Below are 19388 nucleotides of genomic sequence, written 5' to 3' on the forward strand. Positions count from 1 at the left end.
ACATAGCGCCGGGTGTATGATAGGGCCCACAGCCAGGCAGTAACTCTGCCGCAATGAAGGGGGCGCACGTGAGCTCACGGCTATTATTATTCAGTGGTTGCTCTTCTTCAGCGATGTAAAGTTCAATAGGATTATTTTATGTTTTGATTAGACTGACTGCAAAAATTGCAAATGTAATATCTTAGCTCAAGTTTTTTTCAAAATTAGACTATTAATCAAAATGTGAACAAATAATGAAGGACCAATGCCGGAGCTAAAGGGCTTGTTTCAAAGGACGGGACAGAAGATAATTTGATAATATCAAAGTAATTCAAGTCATTTACAAGTAACTTAAAGGTAAGAACAGAGTGCAAATCCTTTATGTGTGTTTGTAAGTGAGAGAGAAAAAGAGAAAGCAAGAGAGAGAGAGAAAGCATTCCGCTGTGGAGCTGTGTCACTTGTTATAGGCTGTCTGTAGCATACACCTAGGTGATTTTTGGAAGGCATGTTGAATCGCGATACATTTTACATTCTTCCTTGGCCTAAAATGTTTCTGCTATGCGTATATAAAGAATGCTGATATGATAAATGAAACAATTTAGTTGGCAAATATATTTGGTGCATATATTTGTAAATCTGACCCTGAAAGAGTCAGTGCCTCACCAGCCACAAATCTCACCACATGTCAATGGTGCAAGCGTATGATTTGTAAAGAAGTCTGGTAGTAATACCACTTATCACACTAATGAGCATCCAGATTTACCACATTTACCATATCTTTTCCAAAATTTCCTCTCCAGAACAGCCCTACCTGTTTGTAAGGTTTTAAAAAAACAAAAAAGAGCTTTATTACCTGAAGTTTTAGAGGTGCTGTTTTCCAACACTGTGACAGCTGCATTTGTAGAGTCTCTCTCAGGGTTCCCTGTAGTCTGGAATGAAGGTTCCTCTGCAGAAACCGTTTTAGGAGTAGTCCAACCACGAGCCAACACAAATGACTCTGACCCTCCAGACCTAGACTCGGCCTGCTGGGAAGCATCCTTTGGATCTGGAGGAGTCGGTTGAGCTGCAAGTCCAGCTTGGGTGATTGTTGTTGAAGAAACTGATGGTTGTGGTGTATCGACCTCCTCCTGAACCACAGGTAACCATGTGCTAGAGACTGATGGATCTGGAGTGCACAAAATATCTTCAGTGGTGGTTTCTTCGACAGGTTGGGAAGGCGTTGGTGAAATTGTTAGTTTGTCCTCTATGGCATGGACAGGACTCGGTGTGGTAGGTGTGTTGAAGGTTTGTACTTCCGGTGTCAACTCTTGCTTCCGTTGAACAAAAGGCACGTTGACTTTATTTGAGGGACTGTTTTTGCGTTTTTCAACGGGTCGGTGGACGTACATGATTTCCCCCCTGGCCTCCTTGACTGTGCTGGTCGGTTCCACATGCTTGGTTTCTGAAGGACTGGATGCTCCAGAAGGTTGAGTCGTCTGGAGACTCATAAGCTGCCATTTGACCGTGGTCTCCTGTGGGACACCGGGGTCATCGGATCCTTTCATTTGTGCGTTAAGGGTGAACGGTAAGTCTTTTCCTCCACTTCCCTCTGCATCTTTTTCATTCTCTGCTGACAGAGGACTTTTGGGAATTGGATAACCATCCTCATTCAAGTCTTTTCCTTCGCCGGAGAAGTTCTCGGGGTTGTTTGTGGAAACAGGAATGGTCATGATCTCCAACTCCCCTCTTTTGGCTTCCATCGGACTGCTTGTTTGAGCTATAAAAAGCCTATTGTTGTTTGGAGCACCCTTTGAGGACTTAAGCGCCCAAATATTTTGGCTGCTCCTCATCTGACTGAAAGTCTTAGCAGTTGGATCCGCTGTTCCTGATTCAATTGCTCCTGCGGGGATGACAAGACGCTGTGATTAACATAGCAATGGGAGGAGATTGTTTCATTTAAATGTATGTTTAATTAGCAAGCAAAATATGCTACCTCCCGCCCCAGAACTATGGTAATTAACTTTAATGTGCGCAGCCCGATATAGAACTGTCATTATTTATCCATCAATGCCCTGGAGATATCCAGCAATTAATCTATCGCTCTCAACACACCTATCTTTTAATCAAAACTCTGTTTCGAAGGGGAAAATGAGCTACAAGCGTAGCTAAAATGACCTTTATTTTCTTCCCAGCGGGTAACATTTGACTTCTGGCTGAAAGGGGGATGAAATGTATATTCGTTCTGAAAGGTATCCAGGTAATAAGGCTCTTTCTCTCTCTATGCTGCCCTGGCACAAAGAACTCATATATCATGCACCTGTCCAGTGTGGTTAATTCCCAATGCTTTCTAACAGCAAATCTAGACAAAATAAGGGCCAGATCCTTGCATACTAAAAGGTTTGAATTACATTAAGTCAAAGTTTTACTTATAACACAATAAGTCACAAGTAGAAGATAGAACGTTGCTACTAAGAAGTATAAAGTAACAATTGAGAAAAACAATATCAATAGTGTGACAAATTCACAACTTCTAGAAAATAAATGGCAATTACCATGCAAAATCAGATGTAAAACACATTTTCCATGCGAAACCCTTGTGTCTACATTATCCCAGCAAGCATATTTTTGTGTTTGAAATAAGTCTAATAGACATCTAATAGACATCTAATAGACATCTAATCATTGACGTCAGGCCAAAACAAGGCTAAATTTAGGCTGTCAGTGAAAATCTAAAAGTCATCAAAGACCAGATCAAAACTAGACATTAAATAGATTGGAATGATTAACTACACGTGAAATCAGTCTAACCTGTGTATTTGATACTCTGGTTCAGGGATATTCCTGAATGTCTTAAAATTTGCATGTACAGTCCAAATTTAGCTTTGTTTCAATGTTTAGACATCTATTAGATGACTATTAAACACTAAATTCCTTTATTTATACAAAAAGGTTATAAAGCGACATGTTTTGTGTGTGTTCCATATGATTTGAACATGCACATGAAGCTTAAATAGTTTGGGTCTGTGTGGACATATTATTTGTTTTGTATACTGTGTGTATTTGGTTTGCAGATGTACACAAGCTCTGAAAACTGGACTGACACAATTTCAATTTACTAGAACTTCTTTGTTAAGCTGCTTAGACACAATCTACATTGTAAAAGTGTTATAGAAATAAAGATGAATTGAATTTAATGTTTTTACTTCAGAACTGCATGGATAATTTGGATATCTGCTTAGGTAACATTATTTGCCTTAAAGGCAACATGCAGCGTTTAGCATTTAAGCCATGAGCATAGATATTCACAGACCATATGTTCGGTACACACCATGAAATATTAAATGAGCATGAATTATTCAGGACTGTGCTGTTGCTGTGTCACATGGACATAATTTACATAACCAAGTAATTGAGCAATTAATGACATGAATAACAGATTACTCTCTGTGGTCTCACCACCATGATGGTATTAAACATGCCCATGTGATGGATAAAAGCAATAAATGAAATATAATTCTACTATAATCATAGGACCAGATGTAATAATAGGAATGTTATACACAAAAAATGATTAATTAAAAGAGCTAATTTTAAGCTTTCATAGCCTTTTTGTGTAACTTTTAAGCAGATGGTGTCACAATGATTTCACATCTGTGTAATATAAAATCACTTTGGTAATGTGCCTTTTTGAGGAGAAAAAAACCCAAACTGTGTGATATATAAGATTGCAACATTGAGAAATACAGTTGCAACGAGAGAAAAATAAGCATTCAAATATTAGGATATGACAATACAATATAAGTTTCTAATGAATTGTGAAATATAATCTTAATTATAAGACCCCCACCCCCCAAAAAATCCCAATTAATGACCACAATATTGCAACTGCAAAATATAAAGTTAAAAACAGAGAAAAAAAAATCACAAAAGCAAGAGAAAAAGGTGCAAAAAAGTCACAATTAATAGAAACGAAAATAATTGTGAAAGACAAAGAGCTCTTTTTAATGATCTAGACGCAAAGTCTAAAGCGCGTAGCGCAAATGTATTGAGGGCGTGTCCGAATCAACTTTTGCTATTTTAGGGTTGAAAAATACACTTTGCGCCCTGACGCATGGTCTAACAGGATTTTGCTAATTCCTTTAATGAGTTATAGGTGTGTTTTGAGCATAACATGCATTAAACCAATCAGAGGCTCATCTCGCATTACCTTTAAGAGTCAGTTGCATCGCGCCAATGGCGCATTTGCTATTTACATGGTGCATTTGCTATCTACATGGCGGACTTTGTAAGTGGAAAAACTGAACGCTTCCCTAGCTAGAACACAGTTAAACAGATCATCTGCGTGAGAATAAAGAATCAGCCTCCTCCATTCGGCCTCTTTACTTTCTCTTTATCTTTACTTTTACACTTTTATTTTTTATGGATAATGAAATGGTGTTGTACGCACTCCACCAAAGACATCCATTAGCCTACATATTTAATTTCGTCTGTTAAGCGCAAAGATTTGTTTCAAAACTACTTTTAAATTCAGTTCTAATTTCCAGCAAACGAATAAATGAACAATAATAACGAAGTGTGGTCAATAAATATATCCAAACACACATCCTAGTCTTATACCCCATATAGTGACGCATGCATCTTCAAAACCCGACAGGTGGAAAAATCTAAACTTGTTTTTATTAAAACAAATATAAATATGCAAATAATGAATACTACTGCTAATAATAATAACAATATCAAATGCAAACTGTCATGAATAAACTGAAAAAGCTCCCCGAGTTGAGGCATGGAGGTAGTGGTTTTTATATTTATTTAGAAAGTAATCATTTTTGTAACATTTTAATCCTTTAACTTTTTTCATTTGTGAAGACATTTGTGTATTTCTGTTCATCCTGTGTGTATTAAGCAATGTGTAAGCATTTGAACCCAAATAGGCGCATAACTATCACACTCTGCACTGAACTTTAGATCTGCTTTTAGCTGGTCAATGGTTCGGTCTTTTTTAGTTTTTTTAAACAGCAATACACCAACAATGCGCCTTAACACATCTCTTTTCTAGACCAGCACGCCCATGAGTCCACAAAGCGGCACAAATGGATTTGCTATATAACCAATGTGGTGCAAAACGTGAAAATTAGGGTTGCTGGTCTAAAAATAGTCACAAATCATGCCAAACACATCTGCACCAGGTGTATAATAGGGCCCAAAGTATGCCACAAGTAGAGGAACCAATGTTAAGACAAAGTCTAAGACAAAAAGTGTGAAAAAAACAAAAGTAACATGTAAAGTCTTGCAAATGTGTAAAGCTTGCAATTAAGGGAAAAGTAATTGCATTTGGGAGACAAAAGTAACACTTGGGATACAAAAAAGTTGCAATAGAGGTAAAGTCACTACTGTAACGTATAGTCCTTCCTAAAAGAGTCACAGTTTAGAGACACAATGTTGCAACTGGGAAAAATAAGTTTCCATTTTTAAAGATAAAAACACCCCATTAAACTCCCCACAATTGTGTTAAAAAGTTGCAACTGTGAAACAAAAAAACAACAACTAAATAATAGGCTTGCTATTTTGTATCCAGTGCAATGGCATTCAAGCACTTTGTGCTTCAAGTGTCCAAATACCTGAAGACAATGGCCACTTATACAGAAGAAACATTCCTCAAGTATCTAGACACAAGAAACAAAACAGACACTTGAACACGTTTTGCAGAATGTATGTATTTCAGAGAATTTCTACATAGCAAAGCTTTATCCGTATCTTTAGTTTTCTTTTTTGTGTGTGCAAAACTCAAGGACACAGATGGCAAGTTTACATAAAAGACGGCTGGATTTTCAGAATTCTCTACACCCTCCATGTAATGAAATTTGAAACAAGGGGGGATATGTAGTGTCATGCAGCAGAGGGTGAAATAACCAGTGAATCCAAAGCTAAATGACCTCTACTGTAGTAAAAAAAAATCTGTACGGTTTCTTCTTTACGCACACAATCCTCGGCGCTGCCAATGATCACGCTTCGTATACAATAATTGGGAGAGAGACTTGGAGTTGGTGGCAGTGCCTGCACTTTCGGCCAAAGCCCATTAATTAGATTCGGATGTAAATAATGCATGCTGACTAAAGCTGGATTTTCACCCGGCATTAAATATTCATGTTCCCTGTTGAATTTGGTTCGCGGGGAGGATATTTGTAGTGAGGATGCCTTGAGAACGGACTGCTGCCAAAAACCCATTGCGCTAAAACCACACCAGTTAGGCATGCTTCAATCACAGCCTAAGGCCTTGCAATGCTCTAAATTTTCAAATGGGTTGGATCTCATTTTGCTCTCTCCTACTATGCAGCTTTACTTGGCACAGATATGACAGGCATTGATATCCATTAAAAGCCCTAGAGCAGGAGGCAGGAATACATCTCAGCACTGTGACCTTAACAGCGGCCCTTCAGAGAACGAGTTGTGTTAGCAGCCTTCCTCTTCGGCAGCTACACCTGAAGAACTATTTGCTGCCATATTGTGTTTCTCTCAGAAACAATGAACGATTCAGCTGCAAGCCACTGTGAGACATAGTTTGCTGGGGGCATTTACTTTTGCACAGTGTGGACATCATTTGGTGTGATTTAAAGAAAAGCTATGGAGGTTTGAAATAAAGACTGTTCAGTGTTGAAACTACTGTGCAGCTAAAGAAATACAGAATTTTTTTTTTGTGTGTGTGTGTGTGATTTGCAGTGAATTAAAAATAGTTTGGGAAACAAAAATGATTAACTCTAAAACAGAATTAATCTTCAGCTTATTGTGGAAACACTTTTTTTTTTGATGGTCCCTTTTGAACATTTTGTTGACAATAAATAACATTGCAGGTACATGTCTACTAACTGTCATTAGATCATCATTAGACTGTCTCCTTAATATCTACTTAGTTATTATTGTGATGATCTGCCAATAGACATTCTACTTACTGCAAGTACAGGTCCTCCTATTCAAACTCTAACTCTACCAGTACCACTTTATTTTGCTGGTCCATTTGAGTATTAGTAGACTGTCTGCTTAATATCTGTTGATACTGCTCCTTCAACAGACACTTAACTGACTATAAGAAACTTTGCAAGTACATGTCAATTTACACTAAACTTAACCCCAACCCTAACCCCAACCCCAACCTATCGGTCTACTTATAATCTAATGAGAATTAGAAGACTTATAGATGCAATGTCAATTAAATTCAACAAACGGACTACTAAAATAAAGTGTGACCAACAATTTCCCTTATGGGGACCAAGAAATGTCCACACAAAGTCAAGATATACTGGTATTGCTACATTTGGTCCCCACAACTTTGGGTTCACACACAAAGGAAAAGGGAAAGGATGACAGAGTGCATGATTCAAGGCAGTTTATGGGCCCTTTTGTGTGTTGTGTGTAGTTTTTGGTCAGGGGGCCCACCTTCACCATCGACCTTAGAGCCCCAAATTGCTACTGATGCCCTTGCCTACATCGCCCAGTTCTATATTATCCAATTACAAAACAATACAAAAATTACTAGGTGAACCATTGAATCTTTGCAGTAAGAATTGCTTCACTAATGCTAATTGAACATTTACTGATTGTTCATTAACTATTTTCAAGCGATTTGAGCTTACTTGGCTGTATAAAGACAATAATTTTCAATAAATTCAGCAAATTAACCACATTCAGTTGATGGTATTATTACAGTAAACAGTGCTAAATGTATAGCTTGTGTTTTCTTTTTCTACACTGGTGCCGTGCTTTTACCGTGTCATTGTGGTTGATAATATTTGCTGTAAATATTACAGTCTTACTGGCAACCAAAATAATAAAATAATAATTTGGTTCAAAATCAGTGACGGTTTTACAGTGTATGCTCAATTGAAATTGAGAAGTTTCACGTTATTGTGTAATTTTATTTGCTTAGACTTTTTAGCAAACTTGTCGTACCTTGGGGTGGTCCACTGAAGCTGTCTGTGAAGGTCTCTGAATATGGAAGATCCATGTGAGAGTTGCTTGAACTCTTCATCTCTTGCTGTGCATGCACCAGCACCACCTCTCTCTCCTGCTCCAAGAGCTCTTCTTCTGGGTCTGAAGATGAAGGACGGTAGGAATATTCCTTAGTATTTGGCTCCACTATGGCATTATCATAACCTCCTTTGCTTGCTTTCCCTTTACTTGGCTTCGTCCTGGCAGACGGGACCATTTCTGGGGTTCCTCTGTAGACGCTGGACTCTGTGGCTGGTATTTCAGGCTCTCCAGTCCCAGCCCAGTATCTAAATGGTTTCATGATTGTGTTCACAATGGTAGAAATGACACTGTTGCTGGTCTGAGCTTGTGTAGAGGATGATGGTGTGGTTGAGGATGGGTCAGAAGATACTTCAGGACCCTCTGGATCATCCGTCTCCTCTTTCGCTGAACCCCCTTGAAGGTTCTCCTGCTTCTCTTTAGGATCTTCATCCCAGTCTACAGACCTTTCCTCAGGTCCCAGATGGATTACAACATGCTCCTCTGAAATTTCAGAAGATTCGTGGTTTATGATGGATTTGAAATCTTCTTTCTCAAGGTCAACCAGACCGGTCCAGGTTGAAGGTTCGGGGAAGGCTCCGGTTCTTTGTAGCTGCTCCTCCTCGTTGCTTGAAGAGTTCAAATTGGAGTTTTCAAGGGTCTTCTGAAGTATTGGCGCCTGCTCTTTGAAATTTTTCTCTGAAAGAGTAGGATAGTCTCATTAACCACAGCATTGACTGACAAAAATTACAAAGCAAATATCCGTAGTTGTGAAATGAGTTTAACCTAATCCTCATATCATACATATTTCAGATTCTCACGAGACCCAGGGTTGATCTCTTGATGCTATGGGCTTTAAATTATTCTCCAAAATTATGGATAAGGGATGTAAGATAATACTTCATGGAACCTTTAAAGTAAAAAAAAAATAATTCTTTAACCAGGTCAAAAATGACCATTTGTTTGAATATATAAGCCTGTATCAAAACAGAGAGAGACCACTAGTTCAACAAACCTTGAAAGCAGTAAGCATCAAAGAGATCAGTAGTGTCTGGGAAGCCGGTGCGGTTGGGGTTGTGGTAAACAGTTCGTACTCCTGGTTCATCCCCTCCGCAGTTACGCCGGGGCAGGTTGATGGGGTAGCGCACACTGCCATCGGCCAGCCAGCCGGGGTCACAGCGGTCTAGGCCAGCCTGCCAGGCAAGGTAGATCTGCCCGACTGTGGCCAGCTGAGCTCCCAGAGTGTGGCAGTGAGTGGAGGCAGATGCCAAGCTCAACTTCTCTGGCACACTTGTATGGAACACTTCACCTAGACAAAGTACACATAATGTGTAAGAATGCAAAATTCCCACAAGAAGGTGACTATACAAGAATTAATATTTGATGGTATTACACATGGACTTTTCTTTCATTTAAATTTAGGTTAATTTAGAATACAAAAACAATAAAATTACAATTAAGCAAGTATTGGCTGATGCCGATATAACAGCCAACATATTATGTATTGCCTGATGACACTTCAATTTACAACAGATCAACTGGTGAAAATATTCTGTAATTTGTGGCTAATAACAATACACTAAGCACTGTGTTATATCATCTGATAACATTATGTCGTGCATTACTAAGTAACGATTTACATTACAGTAGATCAAAAGCTATCCTTATTTATTTCCTTATTGGGTAGATAACAATGACATTAATAAAAATAAGCATTTATTTCCACATACATAGGTGACAGCCAATATATAATGCATTTTTACAGTGATTTTACATTGTTACACTTTACAGTGTTTTTGTCACATATTTCATGTTCTTACAGCAATAATAACAGCGAATTATGCAAAATTCCTTATGATTTATCATAAACCAAACCAATACCAGTACTTAGATATGCAATTACAATGAGCAGAAACCGATTTGATTTACTGAGATGTTTATTTGACACTTAAAGCGTCAGTAAACATTGAGTTGCACTTGATGAATCACCAAGGACCAAGGTTTCAGCTAAAAACCTTCCTAAAGCCTCCGTAAAATCTAAATAAAAGAAAGTATGAAAGTATGTTTTTTATATTTATAGGCTAGAAAATAATATGTTTTGTAATATTTAAATTCTTTATATTTATATCATATATATATATTCTTATTATATCCTATATATATTCTTAATATTTTAATTCGTTTTCATTTGTAAAGATATTTGCGTATTGCTCTACATCTTCTGTGTATTAAGCAGTGAGTGTGAGGCGCACAACTAACGCACTCTGCATTGGACAATAGACCGGCTTTGTTCATCTGGTTTATTGAAAAATCTATTATAGTTTCTCAAAAGAGCAACGCGACAGCAATACACCTCAATAGCCTTTCTTTTTAGACTACAACGCCTATGGGCACAAATATGAGCGTCAAAATGACTCTTGCGTCAAGCTGAAACTAGCAAATAACAATTGCGTCATGCCTTGCGCCACATTGCGCCGGGTGTATTATAGGGCCCTGATTCTTTTGATTTTGAGTATCTACCAATATCGAAACCCAATCTGATACTTCTATAACCCATAAAGAAAGAATTAAGAAGAGCAAAGAAACAGATCCATGATGGAGTTAATCCACTGTGCGGTAAGACTTAGTAGACACATGGAAGCTACGGATAAACTCCAAATGTCTGTGGTAAACAAACATGGGGTACTGTACATCTAATAGCGGGACAAGTAGTTCGTAAGAAATCTTTTTATAATAGGCTGGCAGAGCTTTCTCTGTGAAATAGTGGTGAGACTGCATTTCAAATCAAGGTTCTACATTTGTTTCTGAGGTGTCTTATCAGGTTTGTTGTGTTAAATGTAGCATTTTCCTTTTCACCTCCTGCAATGAAAAGTGTACATATCTCACAATGTTGGCAATGTTGTCATCATCAACTTTACAATACCTCCAAAGCGCGAACATACTCACGTTATTTGCTTCAAGCTGCTTTTGTTTTCTACTTTTTACCTGCATTTAACCAATAACCTATCTGGAACAAAGTGATGTCATGACGCATGTTTTGCTGTTTCTGTGTGAAGTCAAGAAAGAGGTCTGACTCTGTGCCACTAACTATATATAACTATAGATGTATATTTACATGTATACTTGAGTCCTGATCGGGAGGTAATGTCCAATTCCGATCGGTTGTGAAACCATGTGAATGGGCTCACGTAATTGGATCTGGACATCCCTAGACCTAAGAATATCTACGTATAAGCTAGTGTGCTCCAAACACTGACACAATTTGCTTTTAGAAGACATACTGTAACATACAAAACTTGCAGTTTGTCAACTCCGCCTAAACGATCAACAATTTCTTTTTTACATTTTTCATATGATGGGATCATCCACTCTCACATATCACACATTGAACAAAAATGCATATTTCAAAGCACTTCATAGGACCTTTCAAGTTCTCTTCAAGAACAATAGTCACCTCGGATGACCTAACGGTGAGTACTTTAAACCAAAAGCAATTTTTTCAAACCCCACTAAGGCAGCTTGTAATATTAATACACAGTAAGGTACTGTCATTTCTGCACAAAACACATGAACATGTTATACTGTACTCATTCTGGCATAGGGGCTGAAAGCTTGGTGACCTACTTAGATGTTCTGGGAGTTTGGGATGCGAGTAGGTACATGCATCTACGACGTCTGAGGCTCACGAGGACATTTAAAGACACATTTTTTTTGGCTGACTGAGCTGTAACCAAAGGCATATGTGGTACCTTGCAGACTGTTGGCAAAGCAGTACACATCGAACATCTCATCGGGGGCTCGTGTGCCGTAGTTCCTCACGCCAGGCGAATCCTCCCTGTCACCGAAACAGCCCGGCCGAGGGGACTGGATGGGATACCTGGGTTTGGGAGCCAAAACAAGGAAATTATTTCCAAGGAGGGCCAGGAGTGAGTGAGATAAACTGTGCAATTACTCGAAAGCGCATCGATTTGGATGGCGGCTAAAGTCTGATTAAGAGATTATACACAGCACTCCGGGGTTTCTGAAGAGAAATAGCGATGGGGGTTCTAGCGCGGCCCAAATATTGAAGTCGGTTATATAAAACCATTAAAACAGCCCACGTATTTTTCCATGGCCGTCCAGAGATCTCAGATGTCTCCATACGCGTGCGCTAATTGCACGTTTGCGTTTTCACTGATGTGTAGCCAAGTTTCTCTAGAGATGCTCCAATTAAAGTTCTTGCAGGCGGGAAGGGAAACGTTCGCTCACGCCTTTTATTCGGTGAGGCCTGAGTCTCAATTATGAGCTGACAATATGTGCTAGATATACATGCTGAAATCAATAGCCGACTGACATTTAATCATGAACTGAAGATCAAAGAGGCGATGCTATAATACGTTCAATACATAATAGTTATTATGATTAATTAAAAAAGGCTGATTGTTAAATTGCTTGAAGCCCAACACTGCTTTTAAAGAAAGTAGAGCTATTTTGTTTCATGCAATGGAGACTAGTTTCATCAGCTCATTCAATCATTCATTCATTCATTTTCTTTTCAGCTTAGTCTCTTTATTAATCTGGGGTCGCCACAGCGGAATGAACTGCCAACTTATCCAGCATATGTTTTACACAGCGGATGCCCTTCCAGCTGCAACCCATCACTGGGAATAATCCATACACACTCATTCATACAAATACAGATAATTTACCTAATTCCCCTTTACCACTTGTTTTTGGACTTTTTTGCTGTGAGGCGATTGTGCTACCCACTGCGCCACCATGCTGCTCCTGATTGGCTCATATATTCCTCTAATACTGTATGTTGTGATGTACAAAGTGATGGTTTTATGGGTAACATTAAAAGGAAGATTAAGAGATGCACTGGGGAAAAGTATTATGTAAACATGTTCAAAGAGCGCTCGCAGGCAAATGTTTCTGAATCTAAAAGACAAACCCAAGGACTCAAGAGAAAAGTAAAATCTCGCTTTTTAAATTGAATGATTTGTATTAATGTAACTGACCTGTGTAATTTTGCATTTGATTTATTTTCACATACAATAGTGTAACAAATACTATAAAAAGTTTGTGTGAAAAAATATATATTTGATAAAATGGACAAAATGTACTAGAAATACTGAATAAATTATTATAAATGTATGCATTTAAATACTGTAGACAGGGATGTTAAAAATAAAAACAAGTAGAATAATAGTAAACATCAGGGCATATAATAAAATACTATAATTACATGATATTATATTTTATTATATTATATTATATAAAATTGTATTATATTATATTCTATTTTATACAATTATAATAAAATGTATTATATTATATTATTTTATATTATATTATACTATTTTAAAATAAATTAAATTATATTAAAATGTATAATATAAAATGCTATCATTTTATATTGTATTAAAATTTATTATATTATATTATATTATGTAAAATTATAGTAAAATGTATTATATTATATTATATTATATTATATTATATTATATTATATTATATTATATTAAAATTACATTATAATATATCAATTTTTATTATATTATTAAACCAATTAAAATAAAATACTTTGTTAAAGTATAAAACAAATACAAAAACTCAAAAGATATGTTATACTGAATGTTATAACATTTTTAAACAAAAATTAATTTACAAAAAAAAATTGACAAATAAGCTAAGAATTTTTCCATTTTCCTTGCTGAAAATAAAATAAAATACATACAAATAAAAACAAATTAAATAAGCTTATAAAAAGGGCAGGTTCTGTTGTGGGGTGTGTAATACCTACTAGAAGAGATAGCATATGATCGAACAATGGACAAATTTGTCAGTAAATAAACCCTCTGTAAGCTCTTTTAGCTCAAGATTAATTTCGCCCCCGTGTTACAGGAAACTATAAAAAAGTCATTTTTACCAACAAAGATCAGATTCTATAAGCAAAGTCATATTAGATGAATTATGTTGAGTTGTAACAGGATTAATTCTGTTAATCCAATAATCCATTACTCTTTGTTTGAAACTAAGGTGTGCAGTAGGAATGTAATTTTAATAATATTATTGTCTTTTTATATATGTACTTTACTTAATTTATCTTATAGTATAGAGAGCTCTGTTGTGATGTGAATTTTCCATTGGGAATAATAAAGTCTTAACAAACAAACAAACAAACAAACAAACAAACAAACAAACAAACTATATAAACAATAATATGAATCATATTATATAAATAAGTGATCTTAAAGAGTAATATAATAGTGAATATCTTAAGTTTGTCAGACGTGAGAGTCCTCTGACCTGACGGTGTGGTCAGAAAGCCAGCCGGCATCACAGTTGTCGTATCCGTCATCAAACGTGGCCTGAAGCTGCGCCGGTGTGGCGATGTTGGCTGAGTTTTCCACACACACTCTTTTAGCGTCGGAGAAGGAAAGTGCGTAACGGTTGTGAGGAGCACGATAATGAAACACCACTCCTGTACAAGACAAAAAACAACACACACACACAGCATGAAGAGCATGATATGAACTTTACATAACTGTTTTCCCAAAAGAACAGTAATTATTGGTGTTTAACTTGATAAATGACACAATCCAGATCTCTCGAGACTCACTAAATAGCTTGTTTTGCAGATTTCACTTTCATTTCTGTTTTCTGCCATTCATTAGTCCTCGGAAAATGACTAGACAGGAATACAGTAAAGAAGGGGGAGGGGGGGATTTTTTACCCTACAATTATAAACAGCAATCCATTTGTTTTCTGTGGTTGATTATGAGCTTGTTTTTTTTCTCTTTTTACTGGTAGATTTAAAAAACATGAATCTTTGTTTAAATTAAATGTAAATTAATTCAATTAATCACATTTTAAATTAGTATTTTTACCGCACTATTATCCACTATATAGGTCTTACTATACTTTTCTGTACTTTTGAAAAGTATTTATTAATTTAAAAAGAAGTGCAGATTTTTTCCTCACTCGATATGGTATTTACTCATTTAAAAAAAATTTATATATAACTTGTTTTTGAGTTTTAAGCAAAATCACAAAAAAAAATCATAATAAAATAAAATACATTTAAAGTTTTACATTTTCAATACATTTTAATGGTACTTATAATGGTAATATGAAACAGATCATTAGCTTGATACACTGATACTATTAAGATACTACTACTTCTACTACTAATAGTAATAATAATAATAATAATAATAATAATAAATGTTTCTTAGGCAGCAGATCATCATTTAATGCTTTCATGCATCGCTGAAGACTAGAGAAACGATGCTGAATATCATGAGGAAATTACATTTTAAAATGTATTCACTCATTAATTTTATTTTCGGCGTAATCCCTTTATCAATCAGGCATCACCACAGCAGAATGAACCAACTTATTCAGCATATGATATACACAGCGGATGCCTTTCCAGCTCCAACCCATAACTGGGAAACACCCATACACTCTCATACACTATCGACAATTTAGACTAGCCAATTCACCTATATCACATGTCTTTGGAATTTTTTTGTACCAGGAGAAAACCCACGCGAACACGGGGAGAACATGTAAAGTTCACACAGAAATGGCAACTGACCCAGCCGAGGGTCAAACCAGCGACCTTATTACTGTTAGGTGACAGCGCTAGCCACGAGCCACTGTGCTGCCCTATTTTAAAATTAAATTATTTAAAAAAAAAATAATAATGTAATTTAATATGTCAAGATTTTACCATATTTTTGTTTAAATACATGCATCATTGGGGGCGATCACACCAAAAATGCATTTTCGTTCTGAGAACATCAGGCTTTTGTTATAATTGTAAAATGTGACATTTCAAAACTCCCAAAATTTCTCTACCCACCACAATCAAATTCAAAACCACCCAACCTGGCAAGCCTGGCTGGTGCTCACCGGCTGCTTCATGTGCTCATGCGTCAAATAACTATCATAAGCATTTATCATAAGCATTTTATCAATAATTTCTTACACAGCTGACATTAAGAAGGAACATAGAAACTTTATCTGACTAACATCTAGCAGCTAAATGTGTCTGAAAAACTATTCAATCACTTTTATTTTCATAAACATTGTGGATGTGAACGCGTCTGAGTGTTCTAATTGGCTGGAGTAGACGTCTCACATTGGCATTCTAAGTGTGAACGCGCTCTTTGCGACAATCTTCCTTCTGCGTTTAAACAGAGTAAATGTAACGGCAATGTTATAACTTCTATTTCCATTAAATTGCTGGAACAAATTTACTGGTATTTTCAAAAAGGACCTGTTCACACATACAGACCTTGCTGAAAAATCACCGGTAATATTACAATTCTAACAATATCAACAATGTTCGCACACAATACACAGCTGATTCAGCCATTGCCTAGCAACATAAAAAGTGCACCACACTTCTTTATTTTCTCGTCAACAAACAAATAAATGCAGTGCAGTGTGTCACATGTTCTCAGAACAGAAAAAAAACGTATTCGGTGTGATCAGAACAGGCTTCATTTAAAAAACATTACAAAATCATTCTAAAAACTGACTGGTAGTGTCAATATTTTCACTAGTGATGGGCTTTGGTACATTTTTTATCATGATTTATTGTAAGTACACGCATTATTTTATGCTATATTTATCAATGAATTCAAAACACCCCATCCTTTCTGTGACTAATTGCTTCCCTGTGTGTGAATTCAGCTCCAGTGAGCAAGGACTTTTAAAATAATAATAAAAATAATAATAAAACTGTATTACCGTGGCATCAAATAATTATCTGGATTACTTAATTAATTAATTATAACAACATGTCAACTTGCCCGCATTAATTTTTGATTACATGCCAATATATAAATTTTATATTCAGATGACTTCTATTTTTGTCATCTTTTTTTAAACAAAGAATTGAAATTTCTGGGTAGGACCAGGCAATAAAATCAGGATTTATTATGCCATTGTCAATAACTATTAAAAAAAAGTTTGGTATGAAGTTTGGTATGAAGGCTATAGTATTATTAAAATGTGGCTGCTGAGCAAGTGCCTTGGAAGCAATGCCAAGAAGCTTAGGGTATAAGCAGTACATTTTCATTTTCTCCATAAACTTGTATCAGAGCTGCAGCAATGGTTTGTCTGTTTGTTATCCTCTGAGAAAATGGCTTAATGGTCGCCCAGTTACAAAAAGACGCCAGGGGAGCGCGAGCATATAATGCATTGAAAATGGGAAGGGAAACCACATGTTCGCACTTGTTGTTACTTCAGGTTAGAATAACAACACACGTGAAAATGAGTGCTGTGGCTAGCAGCAGTGAAGAAATTGTAAATAAAAAAATAGTTGTAAGGATGTCACCTGAGTGGCCTTTTGGTTTCTTTTCATTTTGTGCATCCCAGCCACTAGCACCCCATCTGAAAGAGTTTTTAGCATAGGGGTAATGTAGGCATCCAATGTTTGTTATGTTGCAATATGTATGATGGATAATAATGGTTAGTTCCTTTACTTGAAAGCTCAGATTTGATTCTCATAATTTGTTTTGTTTACAGTTTGAGGTTTACTATATTATTACTATTGATACCTTAAAGTTTGCGTTGATGGTTCTATATTTACACTTTACCATTGCACACACTTTATTTACATTAGTAACAAACTTTGCAACATTCATTAAGTTTTAGAGTCTCTTTCACACTTATGCTTATTTTATTATAAAGAGATCAGGGGCCTGTTTCAGTAAGGAGGTTCAAACAACTCAGAGTTTAAACTTGAACTCTGAGTTGATTTACCGAGAGATTAAAAACTCTGAGTTTTCAGTTTCAGAAAAGCTGATCTGACACACACCATGCACACCATGACTATAAAAAGGCATTATCAATGGAGTGCAGATATTACGAGTGTCAATGACAACATCTTAAAAAAAGAGATCACCATTTCTTTCTTCAGCTGAACTTGATCTGCTCATGCCAAGTTATAGCAAATATGAGCGTATATATTTAAAAAGAAGCAACCATTAGTGAAACAGAGACAGTTAGCCTGGGAAAAGAGCTGCTCAAGTTAATGCGTAATTTTACATTTAAAATATTTAAATATTTAAGTATAATAAAAAAGTAATGTTATGTGTGACATTTATATTTTTTTTTCTAAAATTGTATTCACGTTTATCAGTTTTAATAGATTTAACAGTGCACTTGTGTGTCTGCCTTTTTTATTGATCAAGTGATGGAGATTGATATAACATTTAGAAGGTAAGCAGAACTAAAAAATAATTTTTAGAAAGAATAATAATCTGATTAATCTAGTAACAGTACATGTCGAAGGTCAGTAAATTTAAGCTAATTTATTTAAAAAGGGCAAACCATTCTCTTAAGTGACTTTGTTCTGTGTGTGACTAAAATGCTGGCCATATCTATGTTTCCATCCACATATATTACATAAATGTATGTGCAAAACTGGAATACTGCATAAAAGATGCGAATATAGCAGCGTTTCTATCCAACGAGTCAAAGAGAACAAAATCGTCACTTCCTGATTAACTGGTGCCATATATCAACAGTAAAAACAGAATTTACTGCGGTAGAAGAAGCTGCATCAATTATTAATTTGTTTAATAAATGTATTTGCGCAAGACAATGCTGACACACAATGAACACGTGAGGGCGTTTGAAGCCATGAAACGCGAAGACTCTTGACACGCTCCAGACGCTCGGAGGTAATTAATTATATACACTAATATCGAAACAGTTAAGGCATTTTAGAATGACTAAGACAATATTTAAGACAAGTTAAAGTGTGCTCAGCCTGCTGGTTTGTCCATTCACACACATTTTCATCATCATATGATGACCTTTTTTTAATGTACATACTGTAATTTGTTCAGTAAAAGTTTCCATTGCAGTTCTCTCTTTCAGAAACAGGCTTGACTTACCCTGCTTTCTCGAGTTTGACAAACCTGCCATTTTGAAACGTAAAACCCAGAGTTTCTCTCATTTCAGGGTAAAATACTAGTTAAAATACTAGTTCTGAAACAGACCCCTGATATTTTGTTTAAATATTTTTGTTTTTGACTAATATAACTAATTGCCTTGGTAATGTTGGTTAATTTAAATGAAGTGGTTACAAAATATATATATATTATTCCTAAATGGATTGGTAAAAAGTGTTCAATAATTATCGATACCGAATGATATGAAACATGATTTTTTTAGAAACATCGCCCAGCCCTATTTCTGGGATTATTTTCTGAACTGTCCGTCTCTCATTCGCAGAGTAGATCAGCTTCACTCCTGAATCCCTTTCAGTTCTCTAAACTCCACATCCAGACAGAAGCTCGTCTGTCGACCGGCGTCTCAAGAGATCGAGCAAATATAAAGGAAAATCCTCAAAGCCAGGTGGGCCAGTTTATGGTGAAACACTTCAGACGACATCTTCAGGGGGAAGATTTGAGTCTCTT

The 19388-nt window shown here is 36.2% G+C and overlaps 1 protein-coding gene across 4 annotated transcripts in view; it reads right to left on the bottom strand.

The window, feature by feature from the left end:
* The window catches only part of ncanb (neurocan b), a 294059-nt gene that overhangs the window by 127842 nt on the left and 146829 nt on the right, over positions 1–19388 (bottom strand). For all 4 annotated transcript variants that reach the window (XM_087304198.1, XM_087304197.1, XM_087304199.1 and 1 more), the window contains 5 exons: positions 14254–14428; positions 11712–11839; positions 8978–9271; positions 7906–8661; positions 833–1858 (listed from right to left, as the gene is read on the bottom strand). In XM_087304198.1, coding sequence (XP_087160324.1) covers positions 833–1858; positions 7906–8661; positions 8978–9271; positions 11712–11839; positions 14254–14428 — 2379 coding nt within the window. The remainder of the gene's footprint in view (positions 1–832; positions 1859–7905; positions 8662–8977; positions 9272–11711; positions 11840–14253; positions 14429–19388) is intronic.

The sequence above is a fragment of the Danio rerio genome, chromosome 22, assembly GCF_052040795.2.
Source record: "Danio rerio strain M-AB ecotype USA chromosome 22, GRCz13ab, whole genome shotgun sequence".
NCBI classification, from domain to species: Eukaryota; Metazoa; Chordata; class Actinopteri; order Cypriniformes; family Danionidae; genus Danio; species Danio rerio.